This window comes from Pyricularia pennisetigena, chromosome 1 (genome assembly GCF_004337985.1).
Source record: "Pyricularia pennisetigena strain Br36 chromosome 1, whole genome shotgun sequence".
NCBI classification, from domain to species: Eukaryota; Fungi; Ascomycota; class Sordariomycetes; order Magnaporthales; family Pyriculariaceae; genus Pyricularia; species Pyricularia pennisetigena.
Window position 1 is genome coordinate 2,742,228 of NC_043740.1, and position 22,221 is coordinate 2,764,448.

The window sequence follows — 22,221 nt, forward strand, 5'->3', positions numbered from 1 at the left end:
CCCCAAATCTTACGTGCGACAAGTGTAACACCAGAAAACAAAACAAAGCCCATGTACTCAGTAGTATACGATTGTGCCACTTTGTATCCCGCTAAATAAACAATGCAAGGTCACCTTCGGAGTGCAGTTCCCGATTGGGAAGCCGTTCCGATGCGGGTGATCGCCGTATCCAACCAGACCACTTTCCCCTTCTCCCGGGTCAGGTCCCGCAGTCCGATTCCCGAAGGCGGGGGGGACGAACGGGTTTGTCCCAGCGATCTGGGTCCAATCTGATTCGACCATGCGACGTTTGGTAACATGGGGCTGGTTGTTGTTTACATTTGTATTTTTTATTTTTATTTTCATTTCCTCCACCGCTGTGCTAGCCTACCAAGTGTATGTCGTACCGTACCTATCAACCTTGCGACCTGCACAATCTATTCCAATCCGGATTGGGTAGACGTCTAAAACCCTTCGCGATATACCTGCTCAATTGAGGGGCGAATTGCGACGTTTTTTTTTTTTTTAATCTCAAATTCCCTTTGCTTTCCCCCCTTTCATTTCGTCAAGCCCTTCTTTTAATTTTCTCGAAAAATCACCCGGCTTGGCACCACCTCTCTGAAAACCAATCGCATCTATTTGCCCAGCACCATGTTCTTGACATCAACTTGATGTTCCGGGATCCAAACATCAATCTGGCTGGGGGCTGCAGGACTATTTTTGGTGCGTACCTAACCGTCGTAACATCATCGTTTATGCCGCTGTCGGGTAACACGACAGGGGAACACCGGCCAAGAAAGACCCCCGAACAATACGTGACTGCTCTATAATCAAACTGCCATCCCATCTAGATGCAACCGTCTCCCCGGCTCTAATAAAAGGACAACAGCGAAAAAAAAAAGAAAAGGGATCATAGCCCAGGGACCGAGGTGCCGAAGAAATCAAACGGCTGGACCAGACCGACAGCCCCATGGGGCCTCGGTAAAGGAGGGGGACGATAAGTTTTGGCGACACCAAGGGTGCGCTGACTGAGTTTGCTGCTTTTTGTTTTCTTCTTCTTCCTTGCTTGCAGCTGCAGCTGCCGTCTACTGCTTCTGCTTGTGCCTGAAGAAGGTGTGTGCAGGAGAGACAGCCGTGTGCATCTCCTCTCCCTTTTCCTCTATTCCTCCGTCATCCTATGACGGGATCATTATGGAAGGAACCCCTCACCCTGCCCGGACGGGGACGAAAAGGGGAAGCACCCGTCATCCAGTCGACGGACCGTTGCCCGCCAGTCAGGCGTGAAGGAAGCTCTCGAGCGGCAGGGCGGGCCGAGACCTGGGGGCTGGACTGGCGCCGTGATGGGCGAATCGCAAGTCGGGAGGAATCTCATCGGAGAGGGGGTCGCTTTTTTAGCCGCCTGGTGGACGAATCGCAAACAGGGGATGCGAGCGAAGGGAGCAAGGGGGAAGCAATTTACACTTCTTTTTTTTTTGATTTTCCAACATCCTCGGGATAACTGAAGGGGGGAAAACAAAAAAAAAAAAAAAAAAAAAAAAAAAGTGAGTTGGCAGCTGCGGGCTTGAGTTTGGTTTGCACTCCAAACAAACGTTCAGCCGCCCTGATTGACGAATCGCGACGTGAAAGGGGCCTGCGCCTCATCAAACTTTCCCGAGGTTCATGTCATGCACTGCGCGTGTTTATCATTGTTGCCTTTCTCTCTTTGCTCCTACTTGAGTTTTTGTGCTTTGTGTGCTTTTGTCGCGTGGCCGCGCTGGCCACCACAACCGCCTCTGGAGAACGAATCGCGAGCCAGGATTGATTGAATCTGCCATGCAGCGTCCCGTCCGAATTGTCTATGAGCCTCGGGTTGAGATGGGTGTGTGCGTTTTTTTTTTTTTTTTTTCTCAATTCTCTTTGCCTTTGGCGGCTTGATAGACGAATCGCGAGCCTAGATTTGAACCTCGGAGAATTCACCCGCGTGGCTTACAAAAGACGTAGCCGCCTGCTGAGCGAATCGCAAGCAGGCAAGGATGCCGTCCGTCTCAAGAGGCCAAAAAAAAAGAGTCATCTGCACCCTGACTGCATATACAGCAAGGGATAGGCAGTCTGTCGCCTCTTACACCGCTTGGTGGACTAATCGCAAAGACGGAAGAGTCTTTACTTCACCGGCACGACAGGCTCATCTCGGCGAGAACAGATGGGAAACGGCTTGGTCGTGTGGTGCTTATTTTCTTTCTTCGTGCCGCCGCTTGATGGGCGAATCGTGTGCTCTGAATCACCTCACCATGTATAAGGATGACCCCAGTACTCCTGCGTCTGCGTCTCTTTTCAGTTGACTTTTTTTTTCTTTTCTAAAAAATACTTTCGTGAGCGAATCGCAGACCTTGATCAACCAGCCCTGGCCCAGCCCTTCATCCCAACGACTATGGTCAACCTCGAATCTCGCCCACTTCCCTCATACACGGCGACTCTCGACGTTGAGCAACGTCTCGTCGCCACCCAAACCACACCCCTCTTGGCCACCATCCGAACAGAAAACGATGCAGCCTAGAAATAAACCGCTTAATGTTTGCCGCCTCATGGACGAATCGCAAGTGGAGGAGCAAGTTGCAGACTCCTATTCTGAGGATGCCGGGAATCAGGAGAAAGGGGCGGGAGAGAGGGAAGAAGCCAGGGGGAAAAAAGGGTTCATCCCAGCACTACAGGTCCCCTAAAGACATTACCCACACTCACATATACATATACATACACACACGCATACCATTTTGACTTTTGACCGCATGACAGGCGAATCGCAAGGAGTCAAGCGGCCCAACTTCTCGTTCTTCCTCTCCTTGTGCTGGGTTGAACTCTCCGTCTGACGTATGCCAGGTACACCGCCTTGCCTTGTCAACTGCACTTTGTTGAGGATTGAGCGGGCCGCGGTAAAATGGGAGCTTCCCACCGCGCCGTCGCTTACTGAGCTTGACCTATGCATTTTTGTACCCCCTCCCACACTCTCTGGCGGCTTGGTGAGCGAATCGCAGAGTCCACATTTTGCCCAATCCATCCCGTGCCCCCTCTCCGCAATCCCCCTTTTTTTTTTTTTTTTCTCCCCATCCCTGATCCCAACTGACGTATACAACAGGGTTGGCGGGACGGACCATCCCGTCTGCCTGGCTATTCTTGACCGTCTATACTTCGGCCGAACATGTCTGGACCGGGGAGGCGTCATCGGGGAGGGGGACAAAAACGAGAATAGTGATGTTGACAGCATGGATAGGTCCTGGCAAGCGAGGTACTGCACGCCATCGATGATGGTAGTGCTCGTCTAGACCAGATCATCGACTGACAAGTGATAGGGCTGGTTGCTGGGCGCCCTGGACCCATCCTGATTTGCCACTCTTAGTGCGGTCCCATAGTTCAGAGCAAATGGGCATCTTTGGGTAGGGACAGGACGTAGAGGTTGCGTACTTTGGCGCTTGGAAATAGACTCCCCCAACCTCTCCCTTTTCCAGCCGGCGCAGCTCGCTAACCCTGTGATCTTGGCACCTCTGGAATGCATGCCTGTGGAGGCAGATCATCGTACGATATTCTGATCTTCTCCTGCTTTCTTCACTCAACACTGATGAGGGTGAAGAATCGACCGGGCGCCGAGTCGGCATCTCATAGGCACCTGCTAGTGTCATGCAAGGCGTTTCTTCAGGAGTTTTAACTGAAGCTTTAGCAGACAGATTTTTCTCGCACGATGGAAACGGGAGTTGTAGCCGAAGGTAAATACATGATGAATTCCTGCCTAACTGACAACGGCCAGATCCAGTATATGGTTAGACCTCGAACTTTCTGCCACCCTTGATGACCGGCGGGCGCCCCCATTTTGTGCCAACAATGGTGCATAAGGCAAGTTAGCTGACCATGCACGCCCGGGCCACCGTTATAGAGTTGACACATTGCGACACCAATCGCACGAGAGCATTCAGAAGCCTTGACCTGCTAGAATACGTTTTTTCCACCAAGTACCTTTTGTAAAAAGGTACAAGTCGACCGCTTTGGCCTTGAGGGTGTGTCTGTATCAAGGTACTTAGCCTTTCTTTAAGGTTATCCTTCGCCACAAGTTGCCTCCATCATCCAACCTAGACAAGACCCGGCAAGGCTTACATCCCGCTTATTCCCTCAAGCAGCTTGCTAAAGATTCAAACAGATAGGCAGTTGAGAAACAGTAGCAAGATAGAATGATTAAGCTCTATTCCTGCTCAACCTTCGACTCTAACGTGGGCGAGTGGACTTCAGAAACTGATGAATGAGAGCCACCAACGTACCGGTCTTTTCAACGGAGATTGTGCCTGGGATGGTGTAATCTTCTTGCACAGGGCTGAATATATTGACTTTTTTTCTTTCTATTCATACTCGATAATGCAGGGAGGGTCTCGTGACAGGATCATGGCAGTAAGAGCTTGAACCAAGTGTTGTTGCAACCCATTTGTGGGAATGTGCGGGGACTCAAGTGATCCTACTAGGCGCAAGCAGAAAGCTTACCTCCCCGCCGCAATAGACTGGTGCTCTCGGAATCAAGATCCGAGTCTTCAGTGATTCAACAAGTGGGCCACAGTACCACACGCATAGGCGCAAACAGAGGGTGGGCAACTCTTGGCGCAATAGGTAGCTCGGTAATAAGTCGCCGCTGTCCGCAAAACATCGTCAAACCTTCTTTTTGTTGAAGAAGCAGAGGAATTTATGAGCAAAACCGGCAGGATACCTCAGCGGCCCAACAAGATGGAATACGCTATGCGTCCAGGCCTGGTGTCGTTAGAGTTATTCTGTACACTAACCAAAGTAAGGTCGGCACGGCAGCAAAAAGAGAGACCGAGCTTGAGCTGGCACCTGCTCTTCACCCCGTAGCTTCTAGAGATCGTGTCCCCCGCTACTTTTGGAGGACCTTGGCCGCAAGTTGATCCCTGACCGGTTTCCTCACCGGCCGCTGTCTGCGTGTTAGATGCCACTACGGAAGGTCGAAGTAAGATAGCTCGTCTTGGTAATCTGCGCTCCAATCATAAAATTCCCGCTGCTTGAAGAGGCCTTGGACGAGGCAGCAACAGCTGCAGCTATGGCATCTCTGTTGATGGGGCTTTACCCCTGGTGAGCCGCCAAAGAGTCAGCAGGCCCCGTAATGTGCGATGTGGTCCTAGCTGTCTTCATATCCTTGCTTGTGCTTCTGGCTGAGGTGTTGCGGTTAGAGTTCTCAGCACCTGGGGCATGCTCTGAGCTATTGACAGGCTCCTGTAAATGGGTGGTTGGGGGAAGGTTCGAGCGCCCAGCTATTGGGTTGACACCCATTTGTTTTCCAAAAGCGGTGGACTCATCAGCGCATACTCTACCAGCCCCTTGTGGAGACATTCTCAGAGCACCAGAAGCATGTGAGACAGTGGCTGCCTCCGAATTCGACGAGGGAGTCATAACTGATGTGGCGGTTGATGTCCCTGCACCACCATCACTCTTCATGTTGGGAAATGGATACCCCGCGTACTCGTTGGGCGCCAGCATGGGACTGACATCAATCGAGTCTTCGCCTAGTTCAAATGAAAAACGCCTTGGCCCGGAAAACTGGTCTATCTGCATTATGTGGCCAAGCGGTCGCCATCTTTGATGGTAAGAGCAACCTGGTTGGATGCTCGCGTTGTAGTTTGCTTGGGTGACAGTGTCACTGCGCTCAGGAAGCACGGAGTACATGTGGGCAGAAACACATTGGGCTCCGGTATCCAAGTCCGAGTCTCCACTGGATAAAGAGGCCGAATCAACAGGGCTAAGCCGCCGTCCCAAATGCGAAGTGCTTTGGGAGGGGATAAAGCTATGTTAGCGACACATTCAACATGCCTTTCGAGGTTGATTGCCACAAGAGGTGGTGGCCAAAGCAGGCTAGGCAGCCCCCCTGATCGTGTTTTATGAAATGTATGAGTAACATGTGGAACTCACTCGCTGCGGTTAAGTTCGCCTATTTCACAAGCCCGACTACCTTGGGTCTCGTTCCCATGTGGTGCCGAGTTTGTCCTCAGATGTTCGCAAGTATGTAGGGCCGACTCTCCTCCAAACCCACTATCTTCAATCTTGCTCATGCCTTCAGTGGCTGGCCCCACGCTACTGGCACTGGGGGTAGATGCTTGCGCTCGCGGTCTTTTGGATGTATCGAGCCGCTTCAATGACGCTATTCTCTTTTGGCGCTCGCTTTTTCTCTGGTCTTTGGTCTGCCAGATATGGGCCGAAAACAGCCGCACTCCCTCGGCATGAGGGCGCCCTGGATGATTCGGAAGTATTATCTCACGGTTCTTTTCGTCATTTCTCGCTTGTTCCATTTTCTTTGTGACCTCTCTGTCATGGTTATTGTCAAAGGCTACCCGCGGTGGTTCTGAGTTACAAAATGGTCAGTCTGATACGCATATTCATCGGCTCTTTGCGTTAGTGGTGAACAATCTCTTTGAACAAGCGAGCAAGCATTTACCTAGTCTAAGAGAGTGGGATGGGGCCTGTCCATCAAAGGGGAATAGCTCTAAAGCAGGATTTGTCGCGAAAGTAGGCGAGTCCCGTGTGTAGCCACTCGTCTCTGCTGGAGCATCGAAATCTACATGAGCAAACATAATTAGTTATTGTGAGCTCTTTAGTGGAAATCGGACAAGTGTGAGGCTCACCATCAATACTTGACCTAACTTCTTCTTCCACCTGATCCAGGCTGCGTACAAAACGCATGGTATCACTGCGGTCGACAACGGAGCGACTCCTCGCCAGCGAGACAGCCTCCATTCCCTTGCTGCTCTCCCTGGCAAGCAGCTTCTCTAGCCTTCTGACCTCCGCTTTGTAGTCCCTTTCACGACCAATCCACTCGCGAGACAGTTCTCGAAATTTGCCGAGATCCCTTTCCCGCGCAGCCGTGACCTGATCGACTTTCCACTTGGCGACGGAGACCTTGCGGTTCATGACGGGGAAGGCCTCTATCAGCTGGGACACTAGACTGTTGAGTTCCTGCGGGAGGGCGGCGCGTGCGTCATGGCAGCGGTTCATCATGGCGACCTGAAGGGTGTCAAGAATTTTGTGCAGCTGTGGGTTGTCCCAGGAATCGAGCTCTGTGCCGATGCGGGGGTCGTAGGCCGGCGCGTCCCATGGGTCGAGCATCTCGCTGGTCTGGGTGGCAGAGGAAGCTTGAGAGGTTGTAGAGTCGAAAGATTCGGCTTTGGGGAGAGGGCCAAATGCCAAGTGCTCGTACTCTGCATGTGGAATTATAGGCGGATGAAGTAGGGTTGGACTACTGCTGGGGTCTTCAACACCACTGGGTGATGAGCGGTCTCGCTTGTCACCGAGGGGCGTCAGAGGGAGGACCTTGGCAGCGAAGGCCACGAGCGGCCGATGGGGCTTCCGAGGTGATTTTGATCGCGTCTTGTGCTGTACTGAGGTCAGATGGCTCGATCAGGGAGGAGATGTTGACTGACATGGCCGAGGTTGGCAAGGGAATCAGATACCTCGTCATCTTTTCCTTCCGAAGGAAATGAATAGGCTCGCTTGGATCTGGATCCTGTGAGAGCAGGGTTTTTGTCCATGGTGGAAACAGGTCGATCAATAGCCCTTGAATAGGAGTGAGTGGGAAAGTAACCTTGTGAGGCTGGGTCGACGACAGAGGGACGCGGGACTATGCGTGTGAAATTCAAATGGGAATAGATATGACTACGTCTTGTACCTCAGGTGACGGTGAGGTATGGATGGGGCTCCCATAGATAAGTGGTCAGACTTACAATCATTTAGCAGTCAAATGGGATGTGGAACTGAGGTGGCCAAATTTCACCATACAGGGCAGGTTCTGCTCGTTTGCCGATGATTGATTGTATCAGTCGTTCCTTCCCAGACAAGAATTCTACACCAGCCCTCTGAGCTCATGTGCATCATAAGATGCCTTAAATTGATTGAGATAGGTACCCCGGGCAATGGATAACAGAGCCATAATTCTCACATGTGGTTCGACGATGACTCCGGACAAGGAAGAAGGTGGAAAATCCAACAAGAAAAACCCTGATAGGCGTTGTGAAATCGTGCCCTTAGAATAACAGGTTAGGGCAGGCCTATAGTATATGCCATGGCAAGCCGTAATACGAGTGGAGCTTGGATGACCCGGGCCTTGGACAATAGTAATATGGAACTGAGCAGCGGTACTCACTGCCTGGGTCTATCTGGTTTCTGTCGATAGCAGCAGCAAAGCCGAGAGGTACCTGGCTACTTACGAGTTAAAGGCCGCAGCAACGTCTCACAGGAAAAAGGGGTCACGAGAGAAAATCTCTTTTCAAATTTCATCACGGTCCGTCTATTCTTGGGGACAGGTTTGTTGATTATCAGTAAAAAAAAAAAAAACCGCTGCCTCTAACCTTCGCCACTTGAAATCACCGCTGAAAAGACCACCCGCCATACCTGGCTTAATTTTTTCCCGTGCCTATAAGTAGTTTATCTTTCAAGAACCAGCTCCCGTGTTCCCATATCCACCCAAGAACCACTCCGTGTAGAACTAGCCGACCGCATGTGGGTATCATCATCGAGTCAAATATAATGCGATATAGCCTTTAGTCTTCTTTTTTTTTTTTTTTTTTTTTTTTGCGCGAGCCCGACTCCTGTGTCTCAAATATCCATATAACGGGAAATAGACAATACAAGGGAATGAAAGGTGCCTTATAGGCTGAGAGAGACGGATCAAGTCTGAATCTTTCGCCCAGTGTACTCTCTGCGACGAACGCTGCGCAAGACCGAAAGTCTGGGAAATGCTCAATTAGTTTCTAGCACATATTCAGGAGGTCTAAATCAGGGATCTAACTGGGCGCAATAACTCACGTCATGCCCCAGCCTCCCATCAATAAAACGAGTCCTCTGCCTTTCTTCTGGGACGACCTCGGCCTTCTAGTTTGTCTGCAAACAGCTCCTTTCCAGCATTGCCCAACTTTTCGGGAAACAGCTCCTTAGCCGTAGCCCGACCTTTTATGGATATCCCCGTCCCAGCATCGCCGCCCTGTGATCTCGAAATGCCGCGAATGTTGAGCGTATCGCCGCTCCCTGTTGTACCGCCTGTCACTGGTTGAGGTCGTGTCGTAATTCGATCTGTAGCGAGTCAGAAATGCATATTCTTTCAGTTTTTCAAACGCTTATGTTGCCAGTCGCGCTTGTTTGTGTTTATGTGGACGCTATGGTTGTGTAGCGATTGTCTCTAGCCATCAACTCCAAAGCAACTTGCTTTGGATAAGGTCCACTTTTGCGGCTGTAATGAGTAGCGACGCTCGTCGTTCTCATCCGTGCCAATGCGACGCTTGTGGTCGCGCTAGTAGCTGGAAAGACGCAAACATACCGCTGAGGCGCTTGCTGACACTGTCGACCTTATCGACCTGGTCCATCTGCGCCACCTTGCCACCTGAGGTAAGCTTGTTGGGGAAGAGCTCCTTTATCTGGTGAGCTTTGTCCCGGTTCCGGACCGCCGAGGACCTTGTGCGTTCGCCGTCCATGCTGACGTCGCCATCGCGATCGCTACGCGCGGGCGAGGCCGAACGATTCCGTACACCGCCGCGCCGCTCCTTCTTTTTGCCGAGGTCCGGGAAAAGCTCCTTGCCGCTGTTGTCAGGCCGCCTGCTGCCGTCCGATCCCGAACCGCCCGATCGCGGCCTCGAGCGTGACCGCGAGCGTGATCTTCTCGCCCTCGGCTTGCGCTTCGCCAAAGAGGATTCGTCGTCGTCGTACAGGTTGACGTCGAACGGCGCCGCGTCCTCGTCATCGTACTCGTATCGCTCATCATGCCTGCCGCCGCCGTTCCGATGGTAGTAGCGCCGGTCGTAGTCGTCACGATCGCGGTACCTGTTCCCTCCCCGATGTCCGCCCCTGCGCTGGTTGCGCTCGGGCCGTTCGTACTCCGGGTTCAGGAGGTAGAACCGACTTCGCGCCGCAGCACCTGCCACTTTGCGATCCGATGCCACCGCGAAGCGCACCTGCAATACCACGTCGGGCTTGGCGGTGTACGGCTTGGCAGACAGCAGCTCGCGCGGTGGCAGTGCTGAAGGGTTTGTGATTTCTATGGCAGACAAAAAAACCAGCGCTTCTGCCGCAGCCGACTCTGAGCTGAAGAGGAGGTTTGCTGACGTGTCATCGATCCATTCCACGCGGTCGTATCGCATGCCACCGGCGTGTTGATTAAAGTAAGACTTGATGTCTTCTGGAGACATAGTATCCAACCCGCGTAGGTGTACCTTGGTCGGGATCACTGTGTTGTCATCTGCCCCCTGGGTAGCCGCATTCGGCGACTCGTCTACCTCTCCAGGTTCCTAGCAAGAGGATCGACGCCTCGGTCAGTGGTCGCTCGATCTGTGGGGATGGGTGTCGTCGCGACAAGCGCACCTGTGCATCGTCGGCGGAGAGGATATCATCGTCGACCTGAAGGATATCGTCTGCATCGTAGGCACTAGTCGGGAACGTCTCGACGTCCCCCATCTCGATGTCGAAGTCGTCCATGTTGGGCAAATCTTCACTGACTGCTTCGACTCGCTTGGGTGCAGTAGACTTCCGAATTGAGCAGAAGACAAGGCGATCGTGTGAGATCTACTATTCGGTTTTCTTCGAGCCGCGAGGTTTGAGATGGACTGGACCAGGACGCAAGTTTCTTTGGGATAGGTAATGCTACGCAGGTAGGCAGGGTGAGACCAGTTTTAGATGTTGGGTAACATGATTATGCGGGAGCAAGGTGACGCGCTGTGCGGGCGCAGCTTTCAAAGGTGAAAATAAATTTGAAACCTAAATTTGAAGCGTGAATCTGTCTTGAGGCTCAGTCAAGCTTTCTGAAGAAACCAACGGAAAGGAATCCTGACTAGAAAAGATGCAAGTTGAGTGGTGTTCGGTTCAGGGCGCGTCAAGGTGGGACGAGCTTTGCGACGACACGACTGAATTGGCATATGCGACCCCACATTTGTTTGGTTGAAACAACCAATCAACTAATAGAGGACAACCTACCGGAAGGATTTAAGAAATTCATTCAAGCCATTGCTATCGTCACTATCATCTCTGTGTCTAATTATATCCTATCACTAAACTTGGCAACGTGAAAACCATGGTGGTAATCTTAATCCTCGATGCCATTGTTCATGGTCATGACTCGGTTCAAATCAACGAGGAGAAAGCGCAAAAAAAAAAAAAAAAAAAAAAAGGTCGAGTTGACTTGAATTGAGTTGAATGAGAGCAGAGGTGATAAATATGAACCAACAAATTTTACTACTTCACATGTTGAGTGCGTAGGTAGCTAAGTACAAATAGCTTCATAATCTATGAGAAGATCCCTTTTCCTTCCTTCAACCATGCAATGGAATTAGTTTGGGTGGAACAATCACCCAAAATCCGAGATATCTATACAAACAAAAGTTGCCAAATGTCCTTACTAAGTGAAACAAGTAATCCTGAGATGCCGTTTTATCCTACCCGACGTCCCCTCCGATCATAAATCTCTTGGTGAAGTTCTATAGCTCAAGTTGCGATACAGGTATGTTTCCGTGGTGGGGCGAAATCGAGTGCGCGCGAATCTATGTGAGTATACGGGTTGTGCTGTGGCGACCGTGGTATTCCGGATGTAGAATCGGGCAGGTTGTAGTGGATAGAAATGTGTGGGTTTATGAGTAGTGTTGGGCTTTTTGGTTTCGTTACTATATTGGTGCTCGAGTCCTGTGTGGATGTGGCTAAATAAGACCAGTATCAAACTCTCTCGGCGCGTCTTCGAGCCTCAACCATGTTAGGAGCAACCCGCTGCGATTTGGGTCGGGACTGTCCCTCACCCTCGGATGTGATCGTAACAGATCCAGCCGCAGGCGCCGAAGACCCGAAGCTATTAGACCTCGAGATCTCCGCCGCAGTGCGCTTGAGATTGCTCGAGACTGTCGGCGGTAGTAAGTCCCCCGCCGACGGCCTGTTGTCTTCCCCAAAATCATCGTCATCCAGGAGGGCGCTGTCGTGGTCGAGTTGGTGATCGTATTCCCAGCAAGCCTCGAGTCTCTCCTTGTAAATGGGTGCGTGACGCAACGCATGCCATGACAGGGTGTCAAATCTCATGGCGATGTACAACGACTCAATCCTTCCAATCGGGTCGCAGACGCCGCAGTACTTGCGGAGGAACTGGTAGTCGTACTTCCCGTGCACCAGCGACTCAGAGAGCTGGCGCAGCATCGGAAGGCCTTGCAGGGTCTTGGCATTACATAGTTGTGCCTCCAGGGGCATCCATTGGCGACCTTTGAGGAGACTGGCAAATGCATTGGTCACGGCCGAGTTGAAAGCTTCAGCACTGAACCCATTTACAACAACAGTCTGGTGCAGGCCTCTTGATAGACAGCGCTGGTATGCTTTGGTGTCTTTCTCAAAAGGAAACGGTGTTGTCCTATCCGGGAGCAGAGAAATGTGCGTAGTCCATGTGGTAACTCCTTCAGGGGACAGTGGTAGAAGGTTACGTGGTCTGATGGCCGGTGTGCTCCTGAGATGTGAGTTGAAGGCGGCGACGTCTGGAGTCGAATGGCGCGGGTTTAGCTCGATTATCGAAGCTCGTCGTGGCCGTGATGGCGTTGTGGACTCTTCAAGGTCCTCTGCATTTTCGAGCGCTTCGACCCTTTCCTCTAGAGCAATGTCGGCATCATGCAGTTCCTTCACGCGGTCCTCAAGTCTCTTGACATCGGCCCTCAACACATCGACATCTCCGGCACGCCTCTGGTCCGTAGCAAAAAAGCTGCTAAGACGGTCGTTCTGCTGTTGTAACTTGCTTTCGAGCTCCCGGATGCTGTTCCAGCTTTGACTGATGTTGGCCCAGGCATTCAGAAGTTCAGACCTGACCTCACCCATGCTCCTCTCGACAAGTTCCTCTAGGTTTCCGAGCCGAGGGATGCAGTCATTGCGGTCTCTGTTTCTCATGGCAGTCTGCTCCTTGCCGTTTTTCTCGAACTCGAGTTTCAGAAGTCTGAACTCGTTCTTCAAGTGATCCAACTCGGGCATGTAAGGCTCGTTGGTGTGAAAGCATGACTGATGGCCGCATACGCATATTGCACCAGGAATGTTGCTTTTGTGTGAGAAGCGAGCACATCCGCACCGCTGCCCCTTGAGTCCTTCATCGGTAAGGAGATAGCGGCAGTAGCCCTTCGGGAACTTACTGTCTCCCTGATTCACAGGGTTTTGGGATGGTGCTGGTGGTGAGGGTGAGGAATGTGATGACATTGTGACGGCTATATTGCCTAAGCTGTGAGCGGAACGGCCTGGACGAGTGTCGATGGGGTGTTTTAGTAATGACCGGCGAGAGGGACTGATAAGTCCTGGTCGTTTGCTCCAGGATTTGACTAACTTAGTCTGGACCGCGGAACAGCGGGGTGGGCGGGCTAGTTATTTTGCATCCGGAGATGACAAGTGATAAGACAATGATGGGGCGAGCGGGGAGGAAGGAGAGAGGTTCCAAAGAATGTGACTGGGTTTATCAAAAAAAAAAAAAAAAAAGGCACATCAAAACACCATATAATGGTGTAGCGCATGGGGTGATCGCAGGGGTTCCATGGGAAGCAGTCCAGGGTTGTTTGATGCGGGCAGTTGAGTGGTGGCAGATAAAATCCGCGACGATAGTGAAATAATAATCTGGTCGAGAAAGGCGCCTCTGTCCAGGTTCTTGGGCCAGCAGCCCGTCTTGTCGCCCAGGTCGCTCGTCGTACCTAGGTAGCGAGGTATGTAAAAGGACAGCGGGCGTGCGTGGCAAGACACAAGGATCAGATAGGTGTTAAAGGTAGGCAAGCAAGGAGGTAGGACCCTGCTACCCTGAGGCAACGAAACTGATAAGGAATGCGTGTCCAACGGCGCGGCAACGTGCAGCATGAAGAAGGAAAGGATGGAAATAGACAGGCGACAATCACAAAAGATGGTTGGTGACCCTGCTTTGTTGCTCTTTGGCCTAAGTGGGTGGGGTGTGAGTTGATAATCCAAGTTGAGCCGAGAAGAAATCCGTCTCGAGTGCCGAGTGAGCGAGATATCGCTTGCAGGGTATATGTCGTGATGTTGGCGCGGCAGAGGCGCAGAAATGACGAGATTGCACAGTGGTTGATTGATTCAGCGTATCTTTTAAAGATAGCAAGCTTTGCAAATGTTGCTTCGCAGCTGGCTGGCCGGCTGGCTGGCGGTGAACAGGGAGTGTGGTGAGACACCAGACATGCAGCCAGCTGGTCGCAGCTTCTTTCTGTCTAGTAAGGCAGGCGCCGACCTAGGGGACCTTTTCTTTGTCCTTCTATTCTAGATAGATCAAAGATTTCCCCGTGGAAATTGAATGGATGAGGTTTGTTGCTGATGATAACTGGGCGCATTCGTTTCCAGACGGCACACCAAGAGGACAGGCAACCCAACCCTTATGAGTAAGGGATAAGAGAAGAGTAGCGACATGGGGAGGGTCCTTGATAGAAGCGACAAGGAAGGGAGGGTAGAAGTTGCATTGCATCCTCCTGGCCATCAATGGCCTCATAGTTTCTGTGAAAGTGACCAATTGACGTGCCCTACACCTATACGTGGGTAAGTGACCTTTGGGGAGGTACCTGACCTGGGGGACTCCACGCGGCAGGCAAATGGAGAAGGGCTACCAGGCAGGGGTCTTGCGATGGGATGGATAATGCTTGGACTTGGCAACCTGCCCAGCCAGACACAAGCCCAAGCCAAGCATCCACACCAACCAGCTCGGCCAGGTTCCTGTCTTGCAAGGAGGCGATACCTACCGACGTACCGACGTTGTAGCTCTACAGTAGATTGTGGCCGGTTGACCACGTTTCTTCTGCCAAAAAGAAAAAAAAGAAAAACAAAATCACCTCGATCGAGGTCATGCTGTGTGTGTCATGTCGAGGCAGGCCGCCCTGCCCTGGATTCCGCTGCCCCCATCAAAAGCCGACACGATGCGATGGGATACTATACTTACTGTATATACTATACAGTGAGCCAAGTACAGTGAAAAAAAAAAAAAAAAAAAAAAAAAAAAAAATTGGATGCGCTCAAAAATGGAAGAACCCGTGGTCATTTGGCTGGATGGATGGCTTTGCCGTCTTGCTGGCTTCGGACTAAGTACTGCAGAACAGCCCTACCAAACCCTACCGTTCAAGCCTATCGTCCATTGCTGGCATCACATCGCTCCATCCAAGTCTCGAGATTGTCACTCTTTCTATTTCCACTCCTAGAATGAATACAAGGACGATCGGCCCGGTGCGTTTGACAGCGCGGGATTTTACCAGCCAAGCCAGCGTATCATGACCGGCCCATGGCCGAGGAAAAATATGGGTGAACTGCACCAAGAACTGTCAAGCCTGAGCACACTGCAGGCGATGCAAAAGGGGGAATACTGTAGATACAACAAGGTCCCGGTGATGAATTTGAGATGAACGATGCCCATTCGTGGCGAGTGGGTCAGATCAAATTCGTGGGGGATGAACTGTGGGCCTCCTTTAACCGAGCACTGCTTTTGGACGCCCAGTCTAGAACTACGTAGGTGGTAGTAGTAGTAGCCGGGTTATCTGACTATCGGCCTGTCGAGCGGATTTTTGTCATGCCTTTCTTGTTTCTTTTTCTTTTTCTGTCCTGATTTAGTTCTTCTAGCTCGCTCACTCTTAGCCCTATCGTTTTTATTTGAATCGTAGCTGAACTTGCGCGACCATGTTGATAATCAGGATACACAAAATAACGAAACAGTGCATTCCATTGAGCAGGTACCTGAAGCAGTGACAAGGATCACCCTGCTCCGCCCACATCCAGAAGAAAAGTCGCTCGCACATGTGTTCAGCCGAGGCCAAACACAGGGTGGTGGGGGTCGAGATAAGCTCTTTATAGGCAGGCTCAGGCAAGCAAGTAGCTCTCGGGCAACATTTGGGCAGCTCAGGTACCTCAAACCTCGAACGTCCTGCGCAGTCGCTTTTGGGCTTTTGGGGAGGTTCTTCGCGCATCGCACCCAGCGCAGCGCATGCATGCAATCCGGATTTCTCTCGGCCAGGCTAGTCTGGATGCCTCAACGGCGACTACTTCGTTCGGAACGTGGTGCTTCATATCCGAAAAGGAAGGGGAGGTTACCGTATCAGAGCCCAGCTGCTGATGCACTGTGTCTGTCAGCGCGGATCCCCCAATCACAGACGCCCGGCAGGCCACGATTACCACCTACCCGCTACCTCCAGCTGTAACACAATTTACCGATATGGCTGATGGCCGCTGCATTAAGCCGAAAGGGGCGGGGGGTGGTGGCAGCAAAACTGGGACATACGATAGTCCAGCAAGCAGAAGAAAGACCTTTGGCAAGCTTTGTTATTGTTCACTATCTTCTTTGTCTCACTCTATTCTACTTACTCTGTCTCTCGCAAACGACGGGAGGCTCCCGGTTGGCGTCATCACAGGCTGCGATAACGAAAGAAGCTACCGCACAGCACACTGAATAGGCGGGTACCTGCTGATCCTGCGCTTACGGGTGCGGTTTGAGGAATGAAGAAAAAGAAAAGAAAAAAAAAAAGTTCCCAATCCCGCCCGTAGTCAACTCCCTCCTCTTTGCTTGTGAAGATATGATACTCTCCCGTGTCTTGGCAACCGCAGGTGGCAACGGCTTCCAAGAGAGGCGCCGGAATACTCCCTTCCATGTCATGACTTTTTTTTCCCTATCGCGTTATGGAATGTCACGGTTTCGGCCCCATTTTACCCCTTGCAGAGGTTTATGAGGCTTTCCCGCAAGAGAGGAGTTGTTCTCTTTTTTAACATGGTGCCACCCGCTGCCGGCTTTTTTTATGTAATGTGTGACAGGGCCATCGGGTACTTTTGGGCGACCCCCACGCCCGCCTGGCAAGGGGTGTTTGCCCAGGCTTAGGCCAGAACTACCGTTCTCAAGCGGACATGAGTGGGTTTCCGGTGATCCGATCGCTCTAGTTGGCCTGTTCAGTCTGCACGAGTGAAAGAAACGATGGCTACGTTTGCTTCGAGAGCACATGACCCTTCAGCTGACACATAAAGATAAGGAACATGTACATGATTGATTGATTATATCGAAGCACGCCCGGGGTAGCACTTGAGAAAGCTAGTAGAAGATGCAACTCGTTGATTATACTCTGTACAGAAGTGCGGATAAGGCCGAGTACCTAATAGGTGTGGGAAATTACGCAGTGAGTAGATGGGAGAGGGCCGAACCTACTGCACAGTATAGTACAGTAATCCAGTGGAAGCACAAGATAGTTGGCTTGGCGATGGATTCTTCAAGTAGGTAATCAATTAAAAGCCACCTGCACGGGATAAAGGTTTGAGTTGGTGTCTGCCATTTCTGTGCGCTGCCTCAACTGTCCCCAGCCTGCATTCAGAAGATGGCGTGACCTGGTCGATTGGTTGCAGCATTGCTGCCGAGCGGTATTTTGACAACTACGGTTGGACGGCTAGACGCCCGGGTCTTCCCCGCACCACTGATTGGTCCCGTCAAGATGCCTCAGGACCCGTCTGGTTGGGGAAGACGGACCGATGGTCATCGAGGAGTCGAGCGATCGTGGTGGATGGGTGATCAAATCTACAACAGTCTCAACCGAGCGCTAGTCTAGTCGCAGTAGCCAGGCTGTCTGTCTTGCCTTAAGTGTCTTGCTTTTGCTTGTTTCTTTTGATAGTCGCCGAATACTGTGTCGACTGCCTTTGATCGAACAAGATGGGATTTGGTGAAGGCGTCGCCAAGCTTCTTGATACTTACACCAACTGTCTCAGACAGCTCAAAATCTTTAAGAAGCAGCACGGCAGTGACTCAGATGATGCATCCTCCCTCTTGAGAAGCTCCATCAGATCAGATCGTTCACAAATCCGCCGAGCTTATTCAACTCGACTGAGCGAAAATGGCAAACGCCTTGTAAAGGGCGATAGTAAGTTGTGGGAGCCGAACCCTCTGAGTTGTGACGATCAATGGGGATCGAGGTTTGGTTCATTAACTTTGATAGCCAGGCCGCTCGAGAGGGATGATCCGCAAAACACTAAAGAAGCTGAATGCAGCCATCTCGGGGCTTATGCAGTCGAGCAAGGATCAGCAACCGTTCCTGGACTACGAATCACTCCAGCGACTCTCCAACTCTTCGCGAGTCGATGCGGTAAGCGCCATTGACCAGCTTTCACAACGGCTAGGAAATGCGACTTCTCGGAATTCTCTTGTGTCGTCGGCGTCGGTGGGCGATCGCAGGCGGTATTCAACACGCTCGGACAAGAGCAACCATAAGCTCCCAAAGGGCACTCAGCAGAAGTTGTCCAAAACTGGGGTCCGGTCACAATTGGAAGACCAGAGAGGATCAAGGTCGAGATCAAGATCAAAACCCAGATATCGAAGCAGGGAAAGATGCAGCCCAAATCAACACCACAGCGGCGCCTCGGTTGCAAGCAGACTGGACAGGCTATCCATGATGTCAAGCTCGACTGACAGCACTAAGCTGGGAGAAATTCCTGAAAGACGACGGCTCAGGAGGCAAAACATCATTTCAAATGACTCGGATAGCTCTGGGTGCTACCCAGCTCACGTGAGGCCAGCCTACCCACTGAAGCCTTACCCATCGCCGGAACCAAGATCCAGACCGGTCTGGAGGCTCTTTGGTCGGCGGTGAGGTCAGTTTCGAGGATGCTCCTTGTTTCAGCAAATGAAGAAGACAATGGGCTCTTGGCAGGGACTTCATCTCAAATGGAGGCCTGTCCAAGTCCATGCTTAAGGTACAGACGGATACCTTAGTACTGTGCAGTTCAGTTTGGATAAGGTACGGATAGTCGGGGCACTGATGCCTATGCATGGCGGGGATGCCCCGGCGGGGAGGTATTGAGGGTTCTTTCTGTGGGCTTCATCAAATGTCAAGGCCGCGCTGGCTGTCAGCTGTAGCAAAAACTTTCAGCACCTCCAGCTGGCAGGAACTACAGCCAGCCTCGAGATGTAGTTAAGATTTCCTCACCCTCCCAGGAATTCCTTTGTCCAAGAACAGCATTTGCAGAGTCGCGAATGACGTGAAGTTGACCATGAGAATTTGGGAATAAGGCGCTGCATGCCTTATGCCACTTATTCTGTTAGGTACCTCCTCATCGAAAACAGGATGGCCTTGATTTGGAGAGTATATGCATCCAACAGAAGTTGCATTGCAGATCTGCTTTTCCACAGTTGGCATCTTTAATTCTTTATCTCACTGAGATCTTGGATCCTTGGTTTCTCAAAAATTGCGGTGGTTACTCGCAGCAACGGCAAACCCAGGCAAGAGAGAGGAGAAGGGTAAAAAAAAAAAAAAAAAAAAATCAATCACACTAAACACAGCATGCATGACCCAGCAAATCACACAACCAGTTGAATTTTTCCTCTCAAACCCTGCAAAATTCTCAGCCCCACATCGAAAAATAGCGGGGAAATAGTCCCCTCGCAGCTCGTTGATCGAGTCGTAGCGCTCTCAAAGTGCAGAGCAAAGCAGGCAAGCAGGACCACTTCCAAGTCACGCACAGCAATTGCTCGCCTGCCTGTCCTTGGTCTCTTTTCCGAGCAAACAAACGCTCTGTTTTCCACTCCCAAAAGGCACTACCTACGATTTCTTTTTCCCGTCCCATATCCCCAAAAGGCAATGCCTCACAGCTTTTCACTTGTAGCACCATTCATCTAGCCTGTGCCCAAAGACACAAAAGCACAAACAAAAAAGCCCCGCCCGATAGCAGTAGTCTAGCAGTGAGACAACCATGGCGGACCCCGCCGTCTCTGCACTCAACTCGCTCCTCCGGGGCACTGAGATCGACGACCACGATGAGGTTCTGAGGTTGGCAAACGCCGCAATCCGGTCTTCGTCATCGCCCAGCAGCCCCGAGGTCCGCACTGCACAACAGGCCAAGGTTGTGGCCCTAGTCAAACTGGACCGCTACGATGATGCCCTCCGCACAATAGCCGACGGTGGTGATCGCCTTGCCACCGACTGTGCCCTCGAGAATGCCTACTCTCTTTACAAGACCGGCCAGCTAGACGCCGCCGCCCAGGTTTGCACAAACTTCACCACTGGCCACAGCACTAGCATGCGTGGTGCCCGGCACGTTGCCGCCCAGGTCGCCTACCGAGCAGAGAAGTTTGCCGAGGCTGCCAGGAGCTACCAAGAATTGCTAGAAACGGTTGCGAGGGAAGGCCAGCCCGGCGAAGAGGGCGAGCTGAGGATCAACATGCTGGCAGCCGCAGCCCAGCTCGAATGGGCTGGCAATGGCCACCAGGTTGCCGAGTCAGAGAGGCAAACGTCGAGGAGGGATATGGAGACGTTCGAGACCGCTTTCAATGCCGCGTGCGGTTGCATGGCAAGAGGCGATTACGCCAAGGCCGAAGTGCTGCTCAAGAGGTCGAGAGCTTTGTGCGAGGCATCAGAAGAGCTAAGCGAGGAAGAGAAGCAAGCAGAGTTGATCCCCATCTTGGTGCAGGCGAGTTATGTCCTTACCAGGCTCGGCAAAAATGATGCAGCGATTGAGTGCCAGAGCTCAATAAGTATATCTGAGTAAGTTTTTGCGACACACTCTAGACAAACGGCCCAATTGTCTCCTTTTCTGTCTTCTCGTTGACTCTTCTTCTAACTGCGGATAAATCGGCAGTATATCGGACGAGTCAGCAAAATTCGTGGCACAGAACAATTCACTTGTGCTGAACCACGGCGAGAATCCATACATGACGGCTCGCAGAGCAGAAACTCTTTCAATACCAACAGACAACAGCAAACCTTTTGAGTGTCAAGCTTCAATATTAAGACGGAACAAACATGTCATTGAGCTGCAATGCCAAAAATTTCGCGGTGTTCGCTCAAGGACGGCGTCTGCCCTGAAGAGGGAATCGCCAGACGCACCTAGCATTTCGCCCGCAGCCACAAACCTCGGAGTTCTGCATGCCGCAGCAGTTTCACACCTGCAGACTGGCAAAGAGGCCTTGAGGAGTATCCTGCCGCTGCTCGAATCGAGACCCGACGACATTGGGCTTCTCCTCACCATCATTCAGCTCTACATCCAAACAGCAAATCCACAGCCGGGGCTTGCGCTTCTCGAGGCTCTCTTCAGGCGTCTCGAATCGGCGACAAGCCAAGATCACTCAGACGTGAGGTTTGCTCCAGGTCTGGTCGCTCTCGCTGTGGCCCTATATCGCCTACAAGGCCGTCGCGCGGCGATCCGCGCCGAGCTTGCCCGAGCAGCTACGTACTGGCAGCACCAAACAACCAGGGAAACGGGCAGCGCGACGTCGTTGCTCCGTCATGCCGGTATGGAGCTCTTGCACTCACAAGACGAGGAAGACCTCGCCACCGCTGGCGACGCATTTGCTCTGCTTTGCAAGCAACAGCGCGACCGCCTCGCCGAGGCTGGCCTTGTCGCCAGCTTCGCCACAAGCGATCGCGCGCGTACACAGCCCTATCTAGATAACCTCACTCCTGTCGACAAGCTGACTGAGGGTGTGGATATCTCTGCTCTCATCGACGCTGGCGTTGCTGTCCTCACGCCGACGCCAGTAGCCGGCAAGAAGCGCTCGGCAGATGGATCAGCAGCAACGCAAGCGCCGGCCAAGAAGCAACGCCGCAGCCGTGCGAAGCTGCCTAAGGACTACGACCCAGACAAGCAACCAGACCCAGAGCGATGGCTGCCGCTCCGTGACAGGAGCACGTACCGACCAAAGGGCAAGAAGGGCAAGAAGCGTGTAGCTGATTCTACGCAAGGTGGTATGGTAAAGGAGGAAGGCGAGATGCTCGAGTTGGTGGGTGGTGCTGGAGCAGTCAAGGTCGAAAAGGCACCCCAAGGAGGTGCAGGCAACAAGAAGAAGAAGAAGGGAAAGAAATGAAATGGTGAAACCAGGGGAAGTCTAAAGATCTTGGGACTAAAACCTGTTCGTACGCAAGATTGGGAAAAAGTATTACTGGGAACTTGGGTCATTGGCGAATACGGTGTCATTTTGGTTGGATTGGTGTATAAACAAAACATAAAGAATGGTAGATAAACGGATGTGCGAAGGATCTGTCGGAATGACGATATGACCACCGCTGATACATACGCCACGGCATCATCCATTAGGTCAGAGTTAGCAAGGACCTAAGGCGGCACCCCGACGTCTCATAATGAATTCTTTCAAGTCAACATGCACCCTCTCCCAGTCACTTACGAGGGACTAGGCATCGTACAGAAAACGCTCAGCCTATTTTGCAATTAACTATCTATCCCACCCATCGTTACTCCTACCAAAGGCCAACCGTGGTTATGATCCGTTGCCCGCCGAAATAACAG

General features: G+C 51.9%; 6 protein-coding genes across 6 annotated transcripts; 2 read left to right on the plus strand and 4 right to left on the minus strand.

The window, feature by feature from the left end:
• Positions 1-4,929: 4,929 nt before the first annotated feature.
• Positions 4,930-7,523, minus strand: PpBr36_07371 (uncharacterized protein; the record flags this gene model as incomplete). The annotated part of the gene is given in 6 exon segments (XM_029894508.1): positions 4,930-5,053; positions 5,072-5,767; positions 5,911-6,340; positions 6,434-6,553; positions 6,621-7,338; positions 7,416-7,523. 6 exon segments carry the CDS (start codon positions 7,521-7,523, stop codon positions 4,930-4,932), a joined length of 2,196 nt encoding a protein of 731 aa, XP_029748783.1.
• Positions 7,524-8,815: 1,292 nt separating this feature from the next.
• Positions 8,816-10,455, minus strand: PpBr36_07372 (uncharacterized protein; the record flags this gene model as incomplete). The annotated part of the gene is made up of 3 exons (XM_029894509.1): positions 8,816-9,060; positions 9,305-10,268; positions 10,342-10,455. The coding sequence occupies 3 exons, from the start codon at positions 10,453-10,455 to the stop codon at positions 8,816-8,818; spliced, it is 1,323 nt and encodes a 440-aa protein (XP_029748786.1).
• Positions 10,456-11,682: 1,227 nt separating this feature from the next.
• Positions 11,683-13,182, minus strand: PpBr36_07373 (uncharacterized protein; the record flags this gene model as incomplete). The annotated part of the gene is made up of 1 exon (XM_029894510.1): positions 11,683-13,182. One exon carries the CDS (start codon positions 13,180-13,182, stop codon positions 11,683-11,685), a length of 1,500 nt encoding a protein of 499 aa, XP_029748785.1.
• Positions 13,183-14,809: 1,627 nt separating this feature from the next.
• On the minus strand, positions 14,810-16,070 carry PpBr36_07374 (uncharacterized protein; the record flags this gene model as incomplete). The annotated part of the gene is made up of 3 exons (XM_029894511.1): positions 15,926-16,070; positions 15,298-15,461; positions 14,810-14,895 (listed from the first exon to the last, which is right to left on the minus strand). Exons 1-3 carry the CDS (start codon positions 16,018-16,020, stop codon positions 14,810-14,812), a joined length of 345 nt encoding a protein of 114 aa, XP_029748788.1. The 5' UTR covers positions 16,021-16,070.
• A 1,568-nt stretch (positions 16,071-17,638) lies between these two features.
• PpBr36_07375 (uncharacterized protein) lies at positions 17,639-18,572 on the plus strand (the record flags this gene model as incomplete). The annotated part of the gene is made up of 2 exons (XM_029894512.1): positions 17,639-17,846; positions 17,926-18,572. 2 exons carry the CDS (start codon positions 17,639-17,641, stop codon positions 18,570-18,572), a joined length of 855 nt encoding a protein of 284 aa, XP_029748787.1.
• A 1,099-nt stretch (positions 18,573-19,671) lies between these two features.
• Positions 19,672-21,781, plus strand: PpBr36_07376 (uncharacterized protein; the record flags this gene model as incomplete). The annotated part of the gene is made up of 2 exons (XM_029894513.1): positions 19,672-20,462; positions 20,557-21,781. 2 exons carry the CDS (start codon positions 19,672-19,674, stop codon positions 21,779-21,781), a joined length of 2,016 nt encoding a protein of 671 aa, XP_029748789.1.
• Positions 21,782-22,221: the final 440 nt, after the last annotated feature.